This window comes from Molothrus aeneus, chromosome 1, assembly GCF_037042795.1.
Source record: "Molothrus aeneus isolate 106 chromosome 1, BPBGC_Maene_1.0, whole genome shotgun sequence".
Classification (NCBI taxonomy): Eukaryota; Metazoa; Chordata; class Aves; order Passeriformes; family Icteridae; genus Molothrus; species Molothrus aeneus.
In genome coordinates this window covers 22,918,475-22,944,047 of record NC_089646.1, presented here as the reverse complement: position 1 = coordinate 22,944,047, position 25,573 = coordinate 22,918,475, and the positions used below count along the sequence as shown (strand labels likewise).

At 40.0% G+C, this 25,573-nt stretch overlaps 2 protein-coding genes across 4 annotated transcripts in view; both read right to left on the bottom strand.

Annotated features, from left to right (window-relative positions):
- Positions 1-11,007: 11,007 nt before the first annotated feature.
- CLDN12 (claudin 12) lies at positions 11,008-19,526 on the bottom strand. 2 transcript variants are annotated; one of them, XM_066553120.1, is made up of 3 exons: positions 19,446-19,526; positions 17,088-17,154; positions 11,008-14,976 (listed from the first exon to the last, which is right to left on the bottom strand). In XM_066553120.1, the coding sequence occupies exon 3, from the start codon at positions 14,952-14,954 to the stop codon at positions 14,217-14,219; it is 738 nt and encodes a 245-aa protein (XP_066409217.1). In that variant the 5' UTR covers positions 14,955-14,976; positions 17,088-17,154; positions 19,446-19,526; the 3' UTR covers positions 11,008-14,216. The 2 variants fall into 2 exon arrangements, with proteins under 2 accessions (XP_066409217.1, XP_066409226.1); XM_066553129.1 differs by lacking the exon at positions 19,446-19,526 and adding an exon at positions 19,255-19,273.
- Positions 19,527-20,724: 1,198 nt separating this feature from the next.
- Positions 20,725-25,573, bottom strand: part of LOC136558559 (GTP-binding protein 10-like) — a 59,819-nt gene continuing 54,970 nt past the window's right edge. For both annotated transcript variants that reach the window (XM_066553094.1, XM_066553084.1), the window contains 4 exons: positions 24,113-24,220; positions 23,539-23,616; positions 22,524-22,647; positions 20,725-21,782 (listed from right to left, as the gene is read on the bottom strand). In XM_066553094.1, the coding sequence (XP_066409191.1) occupies positions 21,553-21,782; positions 22,524-22,647; positions 23,539-23,616; positions 24,113-24,220 (540 nt within the window). In that variant the 3' untranslated portion in view covers positions 20,725-21,552. The remainder of the gene's footprint in view (positions 21,783-22,523; positions 22,648-23,538; positions 23,617-24,112; positions 24,221-25,573) is intronic.

Here is a 25,573-nt window from a genome sequence, read left to right as displayed (position 1 = left end):
TGTTTCTTGAAGTCACTTGGAACGGGCTCTTGGGATAGCAGAGAGACACAGGTGACAGACAAAGAGTGCCAAAGATAAGGAACTGTTTACAAGTAATAATTCAATAGACTGTAGCTAGGGAGGCATATGCCAGAGGTGTATCAAGTCATGAATGGCACAGAAAAAATGAACACAAAAGGGCTTTTTCTAATAGAAGAACTAGAGGGCATTGAAGACAGTTATGTAGAAGACTGAAAAAAAGTTCTTAGAAGAAAATAAAGTGCCTTAAATTGCAAAACTCTGGATATTAAGGACATGAAAAGTTTAGATTAGGCCAAAACTTTGGATTTTTTTCCATAAATATGTCTGTTAACAGTTATTAAATATCCAGATACCTCTGGTTCATAAAGTCCTTGAATCACACTGCTTGTAGTTGTGTGCAATTGCTGAGGAAGATGCATTATATGATTGCTTTGTTCTGACAGTCTTCCTTAGGCATTTGTTGCTGACTGCCATTTTATGTGAGATACTGAGTTAAAAGTGCCCTTGAAATGACTTTATAGAGCTGTTCTTATAATTTTCTTTTTCTTCAAAGCTTATGTTATATTCCACCTGATTGCACTGAATTATGTTTAAGGCAAAGGGGAAATCCTTTTGCTTTTTTTTGTATCTTATTTTTGGATGTTTTTATGTCTTCAGTGAAGAGTGACTTGTCATAAAACAGCTCGAATTCCAAGCTTTCCAAAATTTGGGATTTTTCATTGAGTTGCTTCTAATACATTTATGTTAGAGGAAGTGTTTAGCTGCAGCCAAGTGGGAGAGGAGGGGAAAACAATTTGCTGAGAGCTCTTCAGAAGTATGGATACATCCATCTTCTCAGATTTAGTTTTATTATGCCTTTGGGGGAAAAAAACTCCATTAATATAATTTATGAACAGCTGTGGTAATTCTCTCACAATAACTATTCCTACAGTAATGAAATACTTTTTCTTGGTTAGGTAGCCACTCCCTCAGCAGACATAAATTGCCAGGAAATGGAGTGTAGATGACAAGAAAAAGTGATCTACCGAGAAACTGACTTTGGAACAAGTCAGTATATATAAAGATTGCAAAAAAAAAAGAAAAGAAATCTTAGCACTTAAAACAGATTTTGATTATTTTCTAATTCCATACATATTTCAAATGATAAAGATTTTTTTTCAGCTCTATAGATTTTGCCTGGGGTTGTTTCTACTCATGCATTTCCAGCATCACCTCTGGCCCCTTTGCCTCATCTCTGCTCTACTGTTGTGATAGAACAGCTTAATGAGCCATTCACTGGGTACCTGAACAAGGAACAGATTGGGCTGACAGAATCTTGTCTTCTTTTTTTAGCTTGTTTATTTTCTGTTATCACAAGTGCCAACAATCTCAAAGGTGATGTATGGTGTGTTTCAAAGGTGAAACTGGGTGTGTTCAGTTGATTCCCTCAGTGGCAGTATTACTTCATCACTGTGGCAGAGTTTACCCATCTTGCCTGATTGCAGTATGTGTAAATAATTCAGCTGATGAGTCACAAAAGTGATTAGAATGTCACTGGGTTTTTTTCTGTGTTGGGCTTATGAACACAGGCCTTGGTAAAAGACTTTTACTACAGCAATACGTGTTTCAAAAAGCTTTGTTTGAAAAAAGCTGGACCACAAATGCATCTTCAGGTTGCAATTTGATTTGTAATTAGATCAGTGTTCCCACAAAAAGCAGTCTGTACTTCTCTCTCCCTGAATAATTGTTCTTGCAGCTGAAAAGCGCTGTGGTACATGCAACAAAAACATATCTGTAGTCCTGCAGAGAACTGATGCAACTGGAAGTTAGTTTTTCAGTGAGATCAGGGATACTCTATGCGTTCACTGAGCAGGGGACCAAATTCTTGTGCTGGCACAGCAGAGGAGGAATTGTACCCCATGGGCTTTTGTTTGTTTGTTTGTTTTCTCAGTTCCAGGACCAGCTTAAATGTCTGATGGCTTCATATAAAGGCTTCAGGGCATTGTTGAAGTGATGTGAGAGGCTTTGCGTGAGATCTAGTACTTTGTTAAAGTACTAAGTGATTAAATACCTACAGGGAGCAGATCTGCTGAGTAAGGACATGCACCTTCATATAGTCTTTCTTAAGAGTCTATTCAGATTTTAATAAAATGGTTTTTACAAGTATCTTCTTAAAAATATTAATAATACTATTTTACAGAGCAAAATGTACAACTATGAGTTCAGACTATTTCTCAAGGTCAAATATAGAAAATTAGATCTTCCAGGTCAATGTCCACCTTCTGTCATATAATAACCAGTCTTCCATAAATAATCTTTGGTGAAACAGATCTCTTGGAGGTGCTAATAATTAAAAGTGGGAAGTATCATAAACAACCAATCTCTGATCCTGCAAAAACAGAGATAGCAGATATTTGCAGAGATCAGAGCAGTGTGGTTTATTCAAGGTTTTTGTGGGTTTGCTATAAATGCAACAGCCCAATTTCAGCTTTCAGACAAACTCTGGGATTAAACCAGAGACTGGATTTTAAATAGTATTATTCAGTTCAGATATGATCAGCTGAACGCTGCTGGGACAGTTATAGAAAGTCAGTCTCCTCAGCTGATGTGGGGTTTTGCTGTCATGGAAGTAAGATTTGCACCTGTCGCAGACATCTTTTCACTAAAAATCCTTTATTTAGGATTTTTCCTTCTGGGAGGCTGGGAGGCCTTGGGGATGGAATGTAAACAATGGTTATCTGCTGCTGTGGAATGCAACAGGTCCACCTGTGATTGGCCCATCTTGGATGTGTATAATTAATGGCCAATCAAGGACTGAGCTATCTCAGACAGAGTCCGAGAGAGCTGCCTTTGTTATCATTCTTTTCTTTTCTATTCTTAGCTTAGCTAGCTTCTGAGAAAACCTTTTCCTTTCCTTTTCTTTTTAGTATAGTTATAATGTAATATATATATATATCATAAAATAATAAATCAAGCTTTCTGATCATGGAGTCAACATTCTTGTCTCTTCCCTCATCCAAGAACCCCTGTGAATACGGTCACATGTACCCACAGTGAGTTTTTGCTTGCAAAGAGGTAGCCTAGAGGAGCAGTTCAGTGTCTCTGCTACGGGTCCTGGTAGCAGCTGATGTTCCTTTATTTTCATTGCACAGTACTCAGGTGACCACACACAATGTTTGGGGAATAAACATACTTTTAGAAGAGTATCTGCATAATTACTCAATTATCTTGTGGTTATACTGAGAGATAAAAATACTAGTCTCATCAAAAAAGGCATATACTGAAAATTCTTGCTTTCTGACCTACGTGTTTTTCTGACATAAAGGTTTTTTTTTTTTTAAGGAATAGTTGAGAATAGCTTTATGTGCACTGTTTTGCAAAATGGTTAATAGTACTGAATTTCAGTCAAATTGAATTATAGTCTCTTATTAGTTAATTATAATCTCTATTGTAGTACTACTATCACCAAAATGACAAGCCAAGTGCTTCAAACTTTTATTTCAAACTAAAATGCACTGCCAGTCAAATCTGGCAGTGCATAAACAGCTGTTAACATTTAGTCCTCACTAATATTTCAAAAAAAGATAGAGTAATGAATTTTCTAATATATCATGTACCAAACTGATCCCTCCTACCAGGGCTAACTAATTTATTTTGAAAAGCATTGGACATATTTAGACAAAGACTAATTGTTAAAAGCAGCATTTCTTCAATGGCGGGGCTGATTTGATTTCTGGCTGAGCAGTGTTGCGTTAAAAATGGACAGAGTTTTCAAGAACAACAGTGTCTGGGGCCTTGGCATAGGCTATTGCTCAGATCCCCCAAACAGGCGGGTTCGTTGCAGTCTGGGTAGTGACAGGAGTTACTGGGTCAGGGGAGACTCCCTGAACTGCTTCTCTGCTCAATTCTCAATTGTCTCTCATGCCAGCTGGCTCCTGATCCTGTGAGACTACTTCAGCATGTGCATTATCCATTGTCATAGAGTACTTTAAAATAAAGCATCTTGCTGTATTAACTATGTGCAAAAAGACTGCCCTGTGTGACTATGTCTGTATTTACAAGAACAGTTTCTAAAATTTGCATGCATCCTACCTGCATGCAATCCCAGCAGTTCTGCAGCAGGAACCACCAGGAGGGTCTGAAAGGGCCAGATTCTTCACCCAGGAGGTTATGGGACAAATTCAGGTGTAGAAAATTGACTTGGAACCAGTAGGAGCTGCTTGGGAGGAGCCCTCAGGACTGTCTGAATTCCTCACCTGAAAATCTTTTGCAATAGTTAGTCAGATATTTTTATTGTGGAGCTGAGGAGGAGCCAAGTCTGTCACCTTGCTTTTGCTCAGCTGTGTGTCTCTTCTGTGCAGGGACTAGCTGAGGAATTCCTGGAGCAGCCAGGGAGTTAAGGAGTTTGGGGCACTGAGTGTGCATACAGGGACACCCCTAGGACCCAGCTACACCACAATTACAACTAAAGGACAGCTTGACTTTCATCCATTTATCTCACACTAAACTTGGATACCAAAACTCTTGCCAGAGCACCTCTGTAATTAAAACCTTGCAGAACAGCATCCAGCTATAAGATAGGCAGCTTGTGATTTCCTGTGGGTCTGTGTTGAGATTTAACTGAACACAGGTTTTTCCTGGGAACATGGCTATAATGCCATGCAGATAATGCTCTTTCAAATTGCTATTGCTCTCTTGAGAAATCTATTTCCATGATTCTGCACTTTTTTCCCAGAATGAATTAATGTAATGATACTTAATTGCATGTTTTGTATTTATCATTGGCTTTTCTTTATTTTGTCTTGCCTCAGTCATAGCTGGGCAAGAGAGACATTGTAGTGCAACAGTCACTTGGGATAAGGTAAACGGGAGAGTCACAAAACAAGAGCCCAACAAAAGAAGGGTTCTGTTGCATTCCAGAAATTACTAACTCCACTACTGGTTTAACAAACTGACAGATAATATCCTTTGGCTGTTATTTCCCAGGACTTATCTTGCATGTGAAAGACTTCCATTGTCAAAAAACTGGCAAAAATCAGCCAACGTTTTAATGCCAAAGTACGGGATAATTATTTACCCACACAGCTGCTCTTATTTAGTCCATTTTATAAACTGTGAGAGGACCAGATTTTTTCTTGGCATTTCACAATATATATCATATGAGTTAACAGACTGTTTGAGTTGGACATTGGATCTTTTCCTTAATACTGTGTATTTCCTGCCTTGTCAGTGCTTCAACTTTTCTTTCCCCTGCTGTAGACTTGGATTTGGTTCAGAATGCCATATAGCTATGCAAAAACTCTTACTAAGATCTCATATATCTCTGTTCTGTTTTTTTTCCATACAAAGTGTTAATATAATTTGCTTCTTGGATCAAATTAAGTAATTCAAGATTCCTAATACCAAAACACCCTGTTGTGGCTTTGGTCTATCTTCCTCCCTCCATCAGTTTAATTCAGATCAATTAAGAAATAGTATCTTTGTCTAATTATTGCCCAGAAATTTCATGTAATACCAGTTCTACACCATCACAGAAAAGGAATCCCTTCTGCCATATGCAATATAAAATTCTCAGCCTTATTAAAAAATGGAAATGTATCCTTCCAGCACACATCCCCAAATTACCTCATCTGGAATTTTGACTGTATCAAGTAGTTATATGTTGCTGCTATGAAAAAGTTAAGATACAGAAGTTAAGAAGCAGAGAAGATACTGCTGATTACCCTGCTTAGTCTCACAATATACACTCACCTGTATTAACCAAAGCAGATAACTACTATTTTAGAAAGTTGCAGCTTTACAAATGTTCCCATGAACACAGCATCCTGTCCAAATCTCCTTGCTTGTGCCACTGACCTGTAATGTTGGGAATCTGGGAGTTTACAAATGTCTGCCTTTACATCTCAGACATTTTCAACACAACTTTGATCAAATCCTTATTTTGATTTACAGATCTTTCTAGGCAGTGGGTGACAGACTTGTTTATAGAGGGGTCATATACTGAGTGGGGATTTCCAATTTGAACTCTATGTCCAAATTTCTGATATTTTCCTCCATGCCTGTGCCAAGGGAAAAGGAAAATCCTGCCTTCTCCGACATTCTCCCTTCTTTTGTGCAGCCAGAGTTGTGCACTTTGCACAACAGACACAGTAGCTGGACACAGACAATATTTTCAGGAAATGTAATAATAATTTAAAGCCATAGAGGAAACTTTAGGAGCTCAAGAAAACAAATTGATAAAACAAATTGTTAGCTCCCTACCATTAGGAACTTGTGTTTAATCCTGTTAGAAAGATGTGACACCAGAGCCAGAAATAAACTCAAGAAAATGTGCTGAAGTATTTCAGTAAAGGCTAATATCAAGATGAAATGCAAAACATTGTAAAAATAGCTGTAAGAAAAATATTTTCCAGAACTAATACAGGAAACATGACCAATTTTAGTTTGCTAACTTACAATAATATTCAAGCAAATCTAGGCTTATATTATCTTTGACAGACTATACAGGAGCTTCTGCAGCCCCTTATGCCATCTTTGGGGCCCTACAAAAATAATGTGATGTCACCTGAGATATTGTCTTGTAAAAAATGGTTCCTGGAGGGCTGCTGTGGACTTCTGGACCCAGAGAACTGACTTGCCCATGCTAGGAAAGCAGGAGAAGGGCCCTGAAATTCTTTAGGGAATGAAGCCATCCATGAAACAAAGACGGTGATGATGTACAGAAAGGCTATTAGAAGAAAAGGACAATTAGAAGAAACTGTCCAAGGCAACCTTTTTTCTCTAGAAATGGTAATCTGCTTGGCTGACCAGAGAGTCAAAAGCTGCAGGGTTTTAGTACTTTTGTATGCACACACAAAAAGCTCAGAGGTATATTTAATCAAATCATGTTGTTTTCATTTTATTTGTCTAATAAGACCTTTTTGAGTTCTTTTAGTGAGTTTCAAACCAAAAAGTGATTGTGATGTGTTTGAATCTTACCATGAGCAGTGAAATTCACTCTGAGCAAATTCTGTTCTGCCAAGTGTTCAAGATCTTCAGTAGCAGCTCTAGGTAGATTAGTGCTGAGAGCCTGAGAGAATGACAGCTCCCAGAGGACCTCTCAAGCGAGGCATGCAGGCATCAGCCGCCAAGATTAGCGGTTCTCAGGGCTCTCATAACTCCTGGCTAATTAAGGTGCAGCCACACAGCATCTGAAAGTGTACATGCAAACTAACTGGGACTGCTGCAGCTTAATGACTGATGAGCTCCATAGCAGCTGACACAGGAACTGCTGAAAGCCCCACCAGCATCTCAGCTTAGCCACAGCACCAGAAACCCCATGTTGTGGCTGCCAGTGTCCCAGTTTACCATGAAGCTTGCAGAGCCAGCTCTTTCCCGGCTGTTCAGCTGACTGTCCCAAGTATTTGCAAGGGAAATGTCCTCACCTCTGCAGCTGTGGAGGTCAACAGAATTTGGTCAGAGTTGCAGATAAGTTAGATCTGAAGGTGCCCCCACCACAAGCCTAACAAAGAGCAGAAAGGTGAGTATGTTTTTTTTGCTAACTGGGCTCGTATTCCCTGGGAGATGTATAATTGAATCAGACAGAATAGGCAGCTAAATTTGTGCAATCTCACTTACCTGAAGCTGTACTGTAGAAAACATGCCCTCCACTAAGCCCATTCTGTGAGACTGCAATTCCTTCCAGCTGCTTCCTGAGATAACAGTTTTGCCAGGAAATTCAACCTGTCTACAGAATACCATGGCAAAACAGTAGAAAGAACCTGAGCATTTTATTGTTGCTGACTTGAATAGAGTCAAACAGTGAAATGATAGTAATCCATGGTGCTGAGTCCTAGAGATAACACTAAGCTATTCACATCTAGCCTATAAATTAATATAAATACCTTACTATCTGGCACTATTAATCTACTAAAAAATTAGCTCTTTTCTTACTAATATCATCATCAGTTTCTGCATACATACATAGTCTAAAGCAGTGTGATCTTCAAATTCAATAGAAGTCAACTCCTTTTTGTGCTTCATTACCTTTTTTTCTTGCCATACTGTTTTTCTGAGTGAATTAGGATGAAATGAAAGAAACAAAGGAACAAACTTTGAAGTGTTTTGAAACATGATTTTTTTTGGTCTGGCTAATAAATGTTCTGTGTTTTTCTCCAAATGCAGCATTTTTCAACAACTTCTATGATTGATAAAATCAAACCACCTTGGAAAATTTTCAAATTAACAGAATCTTTCTTATGCAAATTGCTCACTAAGTGAGAAAACAAAGGTATCAAAGTAAGGCTTCAGGAAGAATCAACCTAAGACTGCCATCTTGCCCTTCTTCCACTCACATACTCCCACTGCCTCCTTTGTGTTGGCAGTAGAGCTTGTGACCAAGAGGCAGACCAGATTAGCCACCTGGGGGGTTGGAAATTAAATAAGCAGAAAAGAAAAATAGCAAAAGGAACAATAAGACATGATTTCATCTCCTGGTAGCAGACTATATTTACATCTGCTTAAGCCCATCAAAAAAATCACGTGCTGAAGCCTCTTGAATAGTAAGTCACAAAGGGTCTGCAGTAATAGAAGATAGACCCAGGACCTGTTTTAGGAAACAACTTATTTTTTACATAACTGCTAGTATTTAATTAAACTCCAACATGAATTTGTAATTGATCTTACATGTTTGCTTATAAATATTTTGTGGCTTTGGCAAGATAACTAGAGCAGTATCAATGGTTACAGACCCTCTGACTGGTGGAAGGGGTGTAGTATGGGGTGATAAGATCACAGAGAGACTGGAGAGCACCAGGCTTCGGTGCTATAATGTCAGCATTGGCAGTGATGGCTACACAGCAGACACATCATAAAGCTAAGAAGTCATTCTTAGGTCATTGGGTCAATGACTGTGATCCCCAAGGACACATCCTGTCTGGGCACTACTTGCATGCTGTGTTTTCCAAGTTTGCTTGGATTCCTCTAGGAGTCTTGGATGTCACATAAAGCTTATTCAAATACTTAGAGCTTTCATTACATATTTTTCTCTTTGTTAGAACAGAAACTAGGACAACAGCATCTCTTGGAAGTCCAGTTGTCTGGTCTCTCTCCTCAAAACAATCAGTAACTCATACACTACAGCTCACCATAATTTCTATTGCCCTTTCTCAGCCTTTACATCTCCTTGCAGCTGCCACACCCAAAAGACAAGGGCCCCATACTGCCCAGCCCAAGTAACCAAATTGACTCTTTGGTACAGAGACAAAAGGCAGTTTTGAAAACAGTAAATACTTCTTACCCTCCAATGAGGCCTCTGTATGTCCCTCTTGATGAATAATGATGCAGCAATGGAACAAAAATCTTACAGGAAAGCTTATGCTGCTTCTGAGGTGCACTGCTGCTCAGTAGGTACATGAAGGGATAAGTAACATTCATTACACACCTAATGAACCACACATGTGAACTCAAGTCCTGTGAAATAAAACAAGGCAAAAAACTGCCAAGACATTTGTTTCCAATGAGCACAAATAGGTGGGGTAGTTTTACAGGAATTTTAATACTAAAAAAATGAGTCACTCCCACATTTTGGGAGAAACTGAGTTCTCTGCATTCCAGTATTTACGCCAAAATCCAACCAGCCCCTAGGTTTATACCAGATCAAAAAGAGAGGAGGACTGTCTGAAAGTGACAGCAAAGGAGGAAATCAACCCGCTGAAGCAGAGATTATAAAATCATTTTTCCACCCCCTCAAATGAGCTGTGGTACTGAGACAACTGCTTTTTACTGTGCCTACTGCACAAGAACAGTTCTCATACAATCTATTTCCCAAAACAGATAAAACCCAAATCTCCTAGAATGCCAGCTGGGAAGACTAGAAATCCTGAGGAATTACCAGCAAGTGTCACTCTATTCTGCAAAAGAATTCAGATTTTGTGAACTTGAACTATGGTATCAGCATTTTTAACACTCAAAAGGATTTTGTATTTTGCTCCTTAACATTGGGGAAAGGCTCAGTGTAGCAATGTGGGTTTAGATGGTGGTCACTGCTACCTCTAGCTATTCCCCAGTAACTTCCCCAGTATCTCCTGTGGAAAAGCTGCCTGGGGAAGGGTTTGGGCAGGGCACTCAAGTCCACACACCCCACTCACCATGGCTAGCTCAGTGAAGAGAGGCAGAAGGGCCAGCTCCAGCAAGGTTTATTGCATCCACCACACCAAAGGAAACCGGGGACAAAAGACCAAGCCATGTGGTGTGCACAAGGTGAAGTATGGCGTCACTGGCCAAGGGTTTGAGGGCACTGGGGTGGCACAAGGGGCTGGGAAAAGGGCACCAGCCTACAGGGAAGATGGAGCTGCCACCAGGGATACCAAACCAGTGAGGAAACAGGGAAAGGAGAAACTATGAGAATGTGGGACATATGGGGAAAGGAATGGGATGGATCATGGTGTTGTGCAAGACTCCATGGGGAAGTCCTTTCTGTCCACTTAGGTGGGGAAAACTCTATGGTACGTCTTTCCAAGGCAATGCCCTGGGGATTTCCCTGAGGGGGAAGGACACAGAGGATTCCACAGCTCTGTACTGAGTCACTGTAACCTGCTGAGCTGTAGTAGCCAGGAGCAGCACACAACAGAAGTGAAGCATCAAGAGCCACTACCGTCCACTGGAGTACCACAAGTCCCTGGGATGCCCAAATGACTTTCACAGGTGAGGAGGCAGCATATTCTCCAGCTGACAGCACATCCTGCACAGCAGATGGGAGGGCAGGAGTTTGGCTTATCCCTTTTCAGAAGTGCTGGTTTGGGGCTTTGTGATACTTAAAAAAATTGTTTTGTTTCGCTCAAAGCAGGAGTCCTATAAAATTAGGCAGCTAAAATGCAGTATACACATTTTAAACCAGTTAAGGTTTAAAATACTTGGGTGATCAACAGTGGTCACCTGAAACAGTCTGGTGATCAATATCGAAAGGTAAAGTCGTTCATATTCTAGTAGCTACTGTTTTCAACAAAATTAATCAAAATACACTGCATCTGTATGAGACTCTTTTATTAAAAATACATATCTTCTGTTTCACATAAAAAGAACCAACACTTAACACAATTTAAAGAAGTTGGACAGGAACTACTTGAAAAAAGACAGGTTCCTGTAATCTCAGAGCACCCAACCTTTACTGCACAAGCTACAAATTAAAATCTTTCTGTTTTTTTCTGTTAAAGTATTTCACAGCAGTGCCCAGGAAGGTGCAGCTGGTCAGAGGCAGGGGTGCTAACTGCTCCCCAAAGGCTGTTCCCTGGCAGACATACCTGCAGGACACATGTGCTCTCTCCCAGTCCAGGGAGGCCTGTCACTCCCCAGCCCTGGTGCTGGGCACGATGGCAACCTTAGCAAAAAATAAAAAAAGCTGGAGTGGCACTCAGCTCAAGTGTCACAGGTTGGCCATGTCTTTCTGTAACAAAGGAAATACAGCACAGCACTTCCAGGTAATTTCACTTAGGATTCAGCAGAAACATAATAACAGCATTGATGAAAGAAAACCAGCTATGCTTTGGTGATAGAACATGATGCAACAGTCTTCTTGCTAACTGAAACCTATGCTGGAATCCATTATCTTCTGGAGCCCTACTTTTCATAACTCATTCATCTCTGGCTTTTAGAAAGACACAATTTTCACACCAACAAGTTATCAGCTTAGGCAGCAGCAAATACTAATTAAAAGTTCTGTGCATAAAAATCAAAGTCAGAATACAAAAGAGCTGTCAGAGGCATCTGCTATTAAAGTGCACAGAGAACAACACTGGCTAAACTTATATTCCTGTAGAAAGCAACAGTTTGCCAGGCTGTCATTCTTGTTCTGGAGATGCTGAAAATTCAGCTCCTTTTTAAGTCACCAAGAGATACATTTATCAACTCTTAAAAATGACCAAAATGCTTGGCAAATTCAGGCTCAAAGAGTTTATCAGATGCTGACTGTAACATTTACTGGCCAACTCATAACTGAAGCAAGGCACAAAGAAGAAGACACTGAAGTGATGCAGAAGCAAGATGACATTAAATCACACACCAGTGGCCCCTTTGCTTTGACCTTACAAGGCATTAAGGGAGATGGGCAGCTAAACCAGCAACAGTGTTGGACAAGCAGATGAACAGTAAAGCAAAGTTCAGTTTTGAAGAAAAAAAACTTGGCTTGCATGTCATTACATGTGTTCTAATCCCATGCAAGTCATGATCTGATTAAAAAAGATACTTCATACTCTCACACCCTGTAAAACTAAGAGAGTATCATGTTTGGAGGCATATCTCCCCTTACATACTTTTTACTGTCTACAGTGTTAATTCCTTCAGACTGCTGTTAAATCAAGCACTGTGTTAAAGGCCTGGCACTTTACTGACTATGCTGGGAATTATGATAGAGATCAGCTTCCTCCCTCAGTCCACTGAAGTCAGATCTGCCAGCTAAAACACAATCTTTCTGTGCATACTGTTATTTCACAAATTTTAACAGACCAAGATTTGCCCAGTACAGTACTTGTTTCTATTCCTAACACCTAGAAGAGGAATCTAAATGGTTTTCAGGACCTTGGATGAATCTTCAGAACTGGAATTAAAGAAACTGACTGTTTTTTTTAGAAAACCAAATTTATTCTGGGGTTAATGAAATGCAAATATCCACTAAGCTCCAGAATGCCACCAATCAAAACAGCTTTCCTTACTGGGATGACATCTTAAACATAAGATCTTAATTTACCAAAACCTGAGAGAATCAAATGATTGCTTTAATTATAGCACTCTTCAACTCACTGTCATGGAATTTTCAAGTAATGTCAAAGCCCATATTAAAGAGCTTGGATCCTTAGGGCTCATCTGCTGCTCTGTATTTTAGAAGGCAAAAAGTGATTTAAAGACATCCCAGGTTGGGAATTTACAATCCCTCTTCATCCTTGTAGAGCTACACAGTGAAGCTCAAAAGTTATTCAAAATAGCATCTTATGGAAAATAGGAATAGGGAACTTTCTGCATTTATGAGGTGGTAGCAGGGGAAATAACTGGATTTTAAAATAGCTGAATCTGAAAGTGTTAAAGAACCAAGCTGAAAAGGTTAAGTCTTAATCAGTAATGAAATAAGCTACAGCATGAAAAGTCCATCAACCATAAAGATCAACTCTGAAAAAAACACAAGCTCATTGGTCCTTGTATATACACTTTTAAAAAACATCTAGATTAAAAAAAAATCTCTCCCCAGGGTTATAATTCCCCTTTCAGAGAGATGTTGTTATAGCTTGTATACAGTGTTTCAAAAGGATCTTTCATAGTCTTCATAACTCTTTATGGTTTTCCTAACCCTTTTTGTAGGGAGTGACATTTCTCTCCAGAACTGAACACTTTGTATCATACTTCAAAATCCACTTTTAAGAAGGCCTTCAAATAAAAAGACATCCAAGGTTCTAATCACAATTTTTAAATACTAGTGTTTTTACTTTTAATCACAAAATAGATCTTGTGAATTTGCTAACTTAGTAAAAAACAGACTAGAAATAAAATTCACAAAAGATTTCTAGCCCGCAGTAATTCACAAAATGCTATTAGAGCACAGAACAACATTCGTAGTTAAATCAGTTGTATTCCTTCTGACAGCTACTTCAAAAATAAAGGGTAATTTGGCACTAATTCTGTTACAGAAGTTCCAAAGCAAGTATCTGTTTGTGTGTACAGCAAAAAACAAAGAACAGTGCACAGAACTGAATTAGTCTGCCAAACACCCTTTTCAGACATCACATATTACAATATGTGGATCTGGATGAACAAGAAACTCAGTGAATCCCCTACACCCAGTTCCACTGCCCGCATCTGGACAATACATGGGTGCAAGGGTCATACAATGAGATCAGAATTTAGGAATAGCTTATTAAATCTCAAAGACATTCAAACCTCCTTTGACATCAGCAAGCAAAAGGATGGATACGTACAATTGTTATTGTACTGATCCAGCATTAGCAGCAATTGTGACTGTAGTGAGCTCAGAGTCAAAAAAATAAGAAGAAAAAAAAGGAAAGGTGGTCAAGAAGTAACAAACAGACCAGAACAGCAACAGACTTGCTGAACTCAGGCCTCCATGGCTTTGTGCCTTGGGAAACTTGACCTTACAAAGAATTATGCTCAGTGCAGGGCAGCACAGAGAATCAAGCCTACAATTTTCGTGGCTTGAATGAGCACAAGAACTTGGCTTCCAAGGCTTTGTCTCCCTAAGATGAATGTGTCACAACGGGAATGTCGATTTCTACGGCAGAGAGGCGAGAACGTGCGGAGTAGGGCTGAGAGGCATAGCTGTGCATGCTGGGGGCGTGGGAATACAGGGGCTGCCAGAAAGGAGAAGGGAGGCTTTTGCATGCACAGTACCACAGGAACAGCATGATGGAAGTGAAAAACAGACCGCCAGCACTGGCAATGGCAATAAATACAGAGATGTCAAAGCTGAAGATGGGCTCATATTTCCTGTTCAGATAATTGTTATAAAAAATGACCCAGATGGACGGAATGAGACAAATGGCACAGGCAAGCAGGAACAAGAGGCCGGCCACGAGATGGCAGCCTGCACTGTTTACCAGGCACTTGGCCAGCTTGACGTTTGGCACGGTCGATACAAAGGCTGTGTTACACATGCCAATCATGCACAGGAACAGAGCTGAGACAGCAGTGAACATACTCAGAGGAAGGGCAAACTGAAGAACACGCAAATCCAGCTGATCCACAGCCGTGTACCACTGTGGGTCATAGATCACACAGTCTCTGCTCCCATCAAAGCGCGCACACTTAATCCAGAGTCCAGTGTAAACCGTCACATTCCTCTCATTCTTGTTGTACGTGTACAGTCTCATCTGCCTCCAGTTTGGAAGCAGAACTGCTGCAAGGAGCCCAGCTACTGAGGCTGTTCCACTGAGGAAGGCCAGCACGGTCGCCGCATGAACATCCCGGCAGCCCATATTTGCCCACAGAGGTTGCTTCCTGCCATTAGAAAGAAAAATATAAATGAAAACCATGGACACAGGACTAACTACAGTTGATTGTTGATTTTAATAAACTTAGATGACAGCTAGTAGGCACTAACTTTGTGGCACCTTCTTTGTCTGACACGCTTAAGACAGTGGTAACATTGTCTTAAAAACCACTAAATTCATGCTTTAATGAAATGTCATCTTATTTCACACAGACTTATGACTTCTCAGCTGACAGACTGTTGAAGTCGCTGTGTTCAAGGTAAAAAAACAAGCACATTTGAATGTGTGAGTCTACATACACAGCCATGATTTAAGTTCACCTGTCCTCAGCTGGCAGCTCCTTTTCTTTAGCTCAGAAACAATATCAGAGTGCATGCTCAGTCCTACCATGCTGCTGCATGAGTAAAAGGGAATTGTTAATCCTGCATGAGTAAAAGGGAGTTGCTTAAAATCTTCATCATTAGACTGGCAGGGAATGCATATGTAGGCAGTTATACACATTTTATATAGGCCAAACTGTTGACAAGAGCTGTGAGATGGTGGTGGAGGATCTGTTGAGTAACTTACTATGAATTTTTCAACAGTAACTAACAGTTCTGCCACACTACTCCTGCCTTTCAGAATCAACTGTCCAAGCACACAATTACAGAAAGCAGATGACTTTTCAGTTTTCACATTTTTCACTCCAGAGCAAGTGTTAATACTGCTTCCTTTTCAATATTACCACTGTCTGCATACCTACTATAGCCTCTTGTCTATAGAGATGCTGAGAAACAGTCTCAGTGATGGGCCTTTACAAAACAAACAAAAACTTAAAAAAAAAAAAGACTCAATTCAAGTTATCAGTTATCCCTTCTCTGCATGACCAAGATATTTCAAAGAAGCCTAATACATAATGGGCACCGAGCATTTACGCCAGAGTGTACTTGAAGCTGGACACTAAGAATTATAGTACCTAAAAATGAACAGATGCTTTGCAAATTCTTACTGAGCACCATTCAGTTATAAACTCCTCCTGAAATTTCTTCCAAATTATTATACAGCACTGTACATATCTATCAAATGTCCAAAGTCATAAACCAATCCCTTAAGTACCAGAAGTTCTGCTTAATGCATATACAGGTAACTGAATATGTGTTTCACAGAAAGGTTACAGACATGGCTGCAAACAAAAAGGCAACCAGATCTGATCCCTCACTCTCCTTTTATACCTGCAAACATCCAATTACCAGGGAGCTCCAGTTTTCAGGTAAGGAATTCCCATGTATACTGGAAACACACTAAAAGCATTATCAAGCCATACAGCTAGCCAGCATTCTATTGATTTATAGACAAATAAATGAAGTTCAATTGGTTTCCTAAGAAACCATTAGGCAATTATTTTATGCCATCTAACCCTGAAGAATTGCACTGTAATGTGGACACTTTCATTTAAGTGCTGATCACAGCCTAGATTCCAAAGAAGCACTCTGGAAAGAAATAATGACAACCCCATTTATGCTAACAACTACCTTATTTGTCAAAAAGACAGCATTACATTGTTGCTAAGGATAGCTGAGGTGGGCAAGCTTCTCTTCCCATGGCAGTAAACTTTTCAGATGGCAGGTCATTAACAGGATAGCCCCTGGGTAGGGGGACCAGAGAAGTATTTCCATTATGATTACTTTAATATGATGCCTAACTCTAGCTTCAGTAAGGTCAAAACAATCAACTTGCAAGAAAATGGAACCATAACAAATGATCTTCAGGGGTAAATCTAATCTTACATCAGATTTTGCTTTCTTCAAACTTGATGCTTTTGCTCTTCCATAAAGAGCTTGCCTTTCCCTGGATAAAACTTCCATGCAGACGGGGCATACTCCAAGATAGAGCTATATGTGAACCAGCTGGAATAAACACATGACTGACCATTTTCAGAAAGCTGCTGTTTCTGAAAATTCATTTGCAGTAGTAGATTACAGCAAATAGGCATGTTACCCACCATCCCTTCCATCAGGGGAGACCTATCCCATCTTGCAAATATTGCTGGCTTGATGACTGTAATTATAGCTTTAGAGCCCTGAGGAAGACAGTAACAAAACAAGTGTTGTCTTAATTAGATGGCTTCAGTGCACTTACCAGCAGTGTCCTCAAACCAACAGAAACTTTAGCAACTTCTCTAAGTAGGAAAAAGGTGTTACTGCATCTAAGAAACAGAACAAAGAAAGAGTCAACATCATATTTGTTTCATGCAATTTCAGCAACAGCATTTACATTGCAATTCAGGAATTAGGAATATCAGTTATGTTTGCATTAGGCCAACTCCATCACCTTCTACAATTTGCTCTTATTTAAAAAACATAACTCAAACTACTTTTTTTTCTTTCTTCAATTTTTTTCTCCAGAGCTTGTTCTCTATCTATTCATCTCAAAAGCCAAAGGTGCAAAAAAACCTGCTTCTCTCATGGGTGTTCCAAGACACAGAGTTTGCATCCTGAATTTTATGTTTTTAGCAAAAAATCCGTAAGAAGTCATACAGAATGATTACTGCAGATGTTAAGGTTCCAGGCTGCACTTAAACAGCAGTGAGGAAAGGGTGCAATGATTATTTAATGTCAGAAAACAAAGGACAAACTCTAAACTGCTTATATATCTTGTGGGTCTCTATTCTTTCCTGCCTTCTACACAAAGGTTTCAAGGAAATTGGAGAAAACCAGGAAACACTGGTAATGCCTTTTCAATGGCTGTCCAGCTTTTCCAGAGGAACAGATCCTCTTGTGGATTTTCTACCCCCACATCTAAGTCCCAAGATCAAATCTGCAGGTCATAATAGGTACATCATTTTACTACTGGACAGCATCAGACCTCCAAGTATGTCAGTATGCAACTGTTAAAAGTTACAACCTACAGCCGAATTTGTTGGGCTAACATGTGCAAAGAAAGAGTTTATTCTAAACTACCCATATCAAACCCTGAAATATTATAAAATTCATAAAATATATGAATAGGCTCCGTCACCTACAAAAACATCAAAGAAATCCTTCTATCAAACTATCTAGGCAAGAAAGAGACTTGACAACACAGTCATGAACCCTGATTTTTTTCACTGAATGAGAAAGAGGGTTTCAGATTTGGAAACTCATTAATAAGAATGCTATTGCACATAAGACACAACTGCAGACACACAGCCTGGAGCAGCAGCTTTTGTTCACTAACATTACTGATGAATTTTCAAGCTTTCTGTGCACTTTGCAGCTGAAGCCAAGATAAACACACAGACCTCCCTCTGCAGGTTCACACCCACGAACAACCACAACAACATAATTAAGTAGAAAATTAGTGCAGGCAAACAAAGCTGTCAGAGGGAGCTGTGCCCAGCCCTGGAGTCCCTCCCATTAAATGATGAAACCTGTGCTGTAATAAACAGATTCAGAGCAGCTATGGAATATTCCCCAATACCCAACTCATTTTTGCAGAAATTGAGTTTCTTTTGGTTTTTTCTTCCTCCCTTTAGTCCATCTGATTTTACTGTCTAATCCTGGTGGTGTTTAACAACTAGGGACCTCAATCACTTGTCAGCTAGTTGTCCAAGGGAAGAAAACACACTTTGGCCAGATAAAACCCTGCCTTGCCTTAGATTCTTGGCTTCAGCTTCTTCCATCCCAAGGATTTTAAAGCTGTACTGTGGAAGGCTCTTCTATGTGATCCACAGAAGCTACCAGTCCTAATAGCACCCTTTAGTAGGGACAGATTTTACCCCCAATTCTAAAGATCCATGTTGCTGTAATGAGAGATGTTGGATGAAGCTAGTTAAAAACTGGTAAGTCATTAAAGGCCCACAAGATAAAATAATGAAAAAAAGACAACAAAAGGGACATTTACTGTAGACATAATTCAGAAATGAATAAAACCAGCTCTGTTCCCTTGCATGGCCTTGAAAAGCCCACGGTCTGGGAAGCATCACTGTTTTGTAAAGCCCTGTAGGAGAGAAGTCACAGTATAATTCATCAACACAAACGACTGCCTGACTATCCGCAACAGCATGAGCAGTTCAAAATTTTTCACGACTTTTGGCTAACTGGCCACCAGAAACTGGAGGCCTAAAGCTCGCCAGTTTCAAGGGACTGGCTCAGAACCACTGCCACCAGTCTTTTTTTTTTTTTTATTCTGGGAATCAATCATGCAGTTCTACGTTCTACAAAACTCCTACTAAAATTAAATATACATGTACTGGGTTAGAATTAACGATCCTAGCTAACAAATTAGGACTTCCAAGAAAACCTTGGAGCAGAGGTAATTATTTTACCGACTGAATCGTCAAGAGTAGCTGACGCACGGAGGGAACACACAGCGTCCCCCCGGGGAGCACCGCCGATCCCCGCCCGCGACAGCGATCCCGGACTCGCGGGGGAGCCGGGAAGCGCCGCAGGGCCCGGGCTGGCCGTGCCGGTGCCGGGGCCGGGGCCGGGGCCGTGCCCGCTCGCCGCGCCCGCTCACCTTTCCGCCGCGCTCCTGAGGCGCCATGGCCGCCGCTCCGGCCGCGGAGCCGCCGCGCTGAGGGGAGGCCGCGGCCGCGCGGGGCCTTGTGGGGCGGGGCGGCGGCGCCGGCGCAGTGCGGGCCCGGGCCGGCCCGGCGCACCCCGGCTCCAGGCCGCCCTGCCGGGCTCGCCCGCTCGGCGCTCTCTGCTCTCCGCCAGCCCGGGCTGGAAACGCCGGTGCTCTACCACACGTCCCTACGGTAAGGCAGCTGAGCGCAGGTCCGAGGAACCTGACTGCGGCAGGCAGCTGCGGCCCGCGGCGGACAGCTCCAGTAAACCACGCTGCCTCTCAGTACAAACACACCCCCTCTCCCCCCTTAACCTCACTCATTAAGACCGGCGTTCACAAAGTCTGGAAAAAACAAAATGCTGTTTTCAGCTATTTCATAGCCTGCAGAAAAGGAGGCTCAGGGGTCACGAGATCACTGTACAACCCCCTGAAAGGAGGTTGTAGCCAGGTGGGGGTCGGTCTTCTCTCCCAGGCAACCAGTGATAGGATGAGAAGCGATGGCCTCAGTCTGTACCAAGGCAGATTCAGATTGGACATCACGAGGAATTTCTTCACAGAAAGGGTAATGGGCTGCCCAGGAAGGTGGAGGGAAGAGGTGTTTAAGGAAACACTGAATGCCATGGTCTAGTTGACAAGGTAGTGTTTGATCATTGGTTGGACTCAATCTCACAGGTCTTTCCCAACCTAATTCATTCTGCAACTCTGTAAAACAGACAGCCTATTCTTAGCATCAGTGAAAGCATATTAGCCCCGAACAAACACAGTAAAATGAGAGGAAAATCACATTAAGAACCAATACCAATGATAAAATAAATGCATTATTGTGGAGGGATAGAATGTAAGAAAATAGTGCAGAAGGTAGTCACACCTGAGGAGTTGCGGCTGCACTAATCACCAAAGATTAGGAGCAACCCTGCCCTCAATAGGCCACAGCTGTGTCCAATAAGACAAGTGCTACAAAAGAGTGGGTTAGGTGGGTGAGGAGAGAGTTAGTGTTTGTTGGCTGTGCTGTGAAGAGAGTTGGAGTTTGTTGTCTGTACTGAGAAGGAGTCAATGCTGTGGGGAGCTGCACGTGAGAAATTGCTGACAAGGTGTGGGACTTTTGCAATAAGATAACAATGCATTATGAGAAACCATACCTTTCCTCCCAGTGACTGATTTAACAAAATCTAAAGAAGCAGGGTATGATACATACATTACAATACAAAACCAAACCAAACTAGAAGGCTTTGATGTATTCAATCTTATTTTGCTTTGCAAGCAATTTAATAGCTTTGAAGTAGAAAACACCCTGACAATAGAGGACTTTGAATTTTTTTAAAAATTAAAATATGATTGTGACTTCTTGTAATATATAATCTAGAACACTAAATATTTCCAAAAATGTACAACTCTGTTGAGAAGAAGCTACTTTCTTCACTGAAATGTAACATAAACCCAATAACTCTGTAAAAGGAGGGGATCACAAATTAAGCATGGGAATTTGAAATCAGGATTTATACAACTAAGATGATTACAGTAGGCACCAGCAGGTGCAAAAAAAACCTCCAACATTACAAATCAGTCTTGCTTTTGTGCTCCTACAAGTCACTTCCTAGTAGCCATTTATATGTGTTTTCCTTTAAATCCTTAAAACCAACAAAGCCTGTCACAACAGCAGAACTTGTGTTCACCTTAGAAGGCCCAGACTCTGGAAAATTCCTCCACCAGAAACTTCCTTTGGTTCTTCTGATGCCCACAGGATATGAAGAGTTGTTGAACTTGCTCCTTTGTGCAAGTTCTATTCCCTCCATTCCTCTCACTTGGCAAAAATATTCCAGTGATCATCAGTTGTTAAGCAGTGCTTTGAGTTACACATACTTTGGTCTTTACATTGTTGAGCTTTGTAGCCAACATAAATAAAAACCCCTTGTCTCTTTCCCCACTGTGCCCTACCCACGTGCCTAAACAAATAAAGGGAAGCAGGCAGTGAGGGAAGAGGGAACAATTAAATGGAAGGTCTGCACAACAAAGGCTTCATGTGCATAGTTAAAATATTAAAATGTGCTGGATCCATTCAGGAATGTCCGCTTCTATTCATTTGTTCTTCTTTGGAAGTTTGTAAAAGCAGGAGTTTCTTTTTCCGATATTCTTCATTCACCTGCTCTGCTTGCTCATCTATGGATTTTCTTAGACATGTTTTCAGTTCCTCAATTCCTTCTCCGGTATACGTAGATACAGGAATCACCTCTCTGAATTCAAGAGTATTTTCTGGAATCATTTCTTCCTCCAGTAAGTGAAAGAAGTCTGAAAAATTGTATTGCAAGAGTTAGTACAATCCCCAAATACTGTATCACTACAAAGCCCATAAAATCCCATTAAATGTAGAAAATAAACTTTAATAAATTACAGTAATAAACATAGCTGCAATTAATATACATACTATCTGCATAATTAGTCTTCTCAAATCTCAGAAGACAAGCAGTAATATAGCAGTTATACTGCTCTTAATGCTGCCATGAGAAGATTCTATACACTTCCAATGAGCACAAAGATATCCCAAGTTGCAGATTATGGGAGAATATGGTCTTAAGCTTTTCTGGTTTCTACACACTCCAGGAAAGAAAAAGCAATTCACCCCAATGTAATTGCAAGACTAAAATAAACCTACATAGACCTTTCCAGAATTTTCACGTGTTTAGGCCAAAATCACATGACAAATGGTACATATGTCAGTACCTGTGAGGGGACCTTCAATGCAGGTTACTCTTATTCCAGACACCTAGACCAGAAACTTACTCTCCCATATAATGGTTGGGAAAGATCATCTGGGATAGCTCTATTTTATTACAATCTTTTCCAAACAGTGAAGCCATTACAAATGCATATAAACAGAGCTCTAAATGCAGGAACTGATTTTAAACATATGTTCAAATAATAAATTTAATAGCTGACTTTAGTTTCAAACGACTCTCTGCCAATGCAGAGTTATTCATATGAAATCTTACTACTACTTTTGATTAAAGTTATTACTGGAATTTCCTTTACCCTGAGGATTCTCTAGTTGTGTCATAAGTTCATCCAAGTTATCCTTTGCACAAGGCAAATCCATTTTATTGATGGCAAGAAGTGCAGGCTTTGTTACAAGTTCCTCTTTGTACAGCTCCAGTTCCTTAAAAGAAATGTAAATTTCCCTTGTTAAGTATCTGTAGTTTAACAAGTGCTACTTCAATTTTACATCTCCTCTTGCATTTAATTGCCTAAATAGCCCTTCTTGCCCAAGCAGCTGTGAATTTGACTCAGGTGCTCAAGGCTGATCTATTACAGCACAGAAGAAAATAATGTTCAGTGACTCATTTTTTTGCTCAAAGACAGATTTCCGGTAAACAGGCTAGCTCATTCTGAAATGCCAGTTACAGAAAGAATGACAGTTTTGGTTTTTGTTTATATTGACATCTATGAACACAAACTCAATTTCAGAAAAACTTCAGACCTATAAAACATATAAGAAAATCCTTTGTAGAGTGTTATAATTCTTAAACATTTTAATATTAGAAAATCCCAACCTGAATAAACGAAAAATAAACAGCAATACCTGAAATGTATAAGATTAATCAATTTTTTAAAATTACATAATATGTATTATTTGAATCAGAAGCATAGTTAAGAGATGGAAACAGTCAATGTCTGCAAAGCTGGGGCCTGATGTTGGTCTATGCAGTAAGGGCATCAAGGCAAGCTTTAACTGTAACCACACATTTCTACTTCTTAAAATGCTACTGGATTGGGGAACTGAATATTATGTCTCTTTTTACCTGACTGTAAGAAATATCCCACATGCTGCACAGGTTAATCAATTCTATTAACAATTGTGTGGTACTCAACATAAACTAGAGCGGTTTAACCTGGACAAGTAAAAATTTTGGAGAATCTCTTTGGTCACTGTCCTTATATTATAAATCCAGAAGACACCCTAACATTTGAATGTTTCTCGATCAAAACTGAGCCATTCTCTTGACTCAACACATAACTACAGCTGTCACATAGGAAGATGAGAACTTACCTTTGTTAGAAGCAATATCGTTTCGAAGGCTGTTCTGAACTGAGTCTTCGTAGACAGCTGAAACCCAGAAATATCAACCTGAAAAAGTTACACAAAAACAAGTTTTGTGGTGTAAAATTTTGTTACAGTATCAAGGTACTCTCCATCAACTACTTTGCCCTGGAATGTCCATGGCAATGTGTTCACTCCTGGGCAAATAACAGAGAGCAACTAAACAGCAATGGAACACAGACACTGTAGGCACAAACTCGTTAATTCTCATACAGTGTTTCTCAAAAGTCTGGTTTTTAAACTTCTTATGGGACTCTTACAGAAAAAAAAATCATGCTTTTGTTATGCTTGGAACACTTCACTGTTCTAAATTAATTGGAAATTTTAAATGATAAATTCCATTTAAGAACTTAATTTATCATTAGTCATTTGAATGGTCCATTCTGTAAACACAATTACAGCTATAGTTATCACAATCACACAAATTACAAATGACTTTCTAAATTCCAACTACATTGCAATTAAGATATATTTTATTTATTGCACTTTGATTTCAATAAAATGTAAATTTTATTTAACTTACAACTAAGAGAAGTTGTTTGGTTCTCTCTACATGTTTGAGAAATTTATGGCCCATTCCTTTGTTTGCATGTGCACCTTCAATCAGTCCTGGGAGATCAGCTACTGAAATCTAGGAAAACAAAAGTTTCAAACAAAATACTTCCAGTGAGCAAACCCAAGGGCTTTCAACTATCAACAGTGATTATCACTATACATGAACAAAAGAACCCAGACAAAATAATATGCATTGGCTGTTTCATTTACAATCTAACATTAGAAGCAGATTAAACAAAAGGCTGCTATTACACAGACCTGCTGCTCCTCATGTTCCCCTGTCTATTTTTTATAGCCATCTGCAAAGAACAAAATAGAGGGTAATAGTACCTCAGCAGAGATCTCACAAAATTTAGCTATTACCTGAGAATAAAACAGACTCTGAAAGGTGAGCAGCTTAGGCTATCACATTTGTAGAGAATTCAAACTGTCACTGAGACAGCAAATAAAGTCTGTTCCTTGTGGCTACAGAGTATCATTACTCCAAATACAAACCCACTTAACACTACTCCCCTGAGCATGAGAAACTACAAAAATTTGATTTCTGCTCTTCAGCTCAAATGAGACTTTGATTACTCAATCAGCTTCCAGACAGAGCCCAGCAAAGACTGCCACAATGAACAGGGACCATGCCACTTTCTCTGCTGGTTGAGAGATCTGTTGGACAGCTGAGGCAGACCAAAAAAAAGCAGAATGATAATGAAACCCCCAAAATGGCTACTCAGTAAGTCACAGAAAGCTAAGACAGAGAGTGAGGTAAAGAAGAGCAAAGGTACGGTCCTCAAATCTATCTAATGCCATTTAGACAGGAACTGGATTAAACTGAACAATCCCTGAAGTGAGCATATCATAAAATTTCCAGTGTGCTACTTAGTGCAGAAGGGGGCTTAGATACTGTGGTAGAAAATGTAAGTGATTCTGTTAGTTTTCATGATCTAGTACTGAGACCTGAAACCCAACTCTACTCAGGTCCTCTACTTCAGTGTCTTTTTTTTTTTCCCAAGCAGTAATGACAGACAGCACTAGGAAACTTGCACATATTTTCTTTTTTATATTGTACTATGATAAAATGAGCAAATAGTTACATATCTCTTTAAAAATATCAATGTTCTTTAGGAAAAAATGAATCATTGTCCTTTGAGTGATACAGAAAAGACACCTCAATTATTGCTGTTAATTACATGGTTTATGTTTTGGCTTCAGCAGTTGCAATATGGAGAGTACTTCCTCTTACCCCTTGAAGTTCCCCATGATCACAACCCTTAGTTCCCTTGACTTTAGGAAACAAGTATTTTGTCCATATAGTTCCTATATAGCCCCCAGCAGTGTGATATAAAAACCATGAACTGTAGAAATGGCCAACAATAAGGATCACCGGCTATGACAAGAAAAAGACTTCAGAAAAGAAAGCCAGGAGTTCAAGTAGATC

What these genes read in the sequence shown, in the direction of transcription:
- CLDN12 (XM_066553120.1), bottom strand. Translation starts at nt 14,954, where the DNA reads ATGGGCTGCCGGGATGTTCATGCGGCGACCGTGCTGGCCTTCCTCAGT.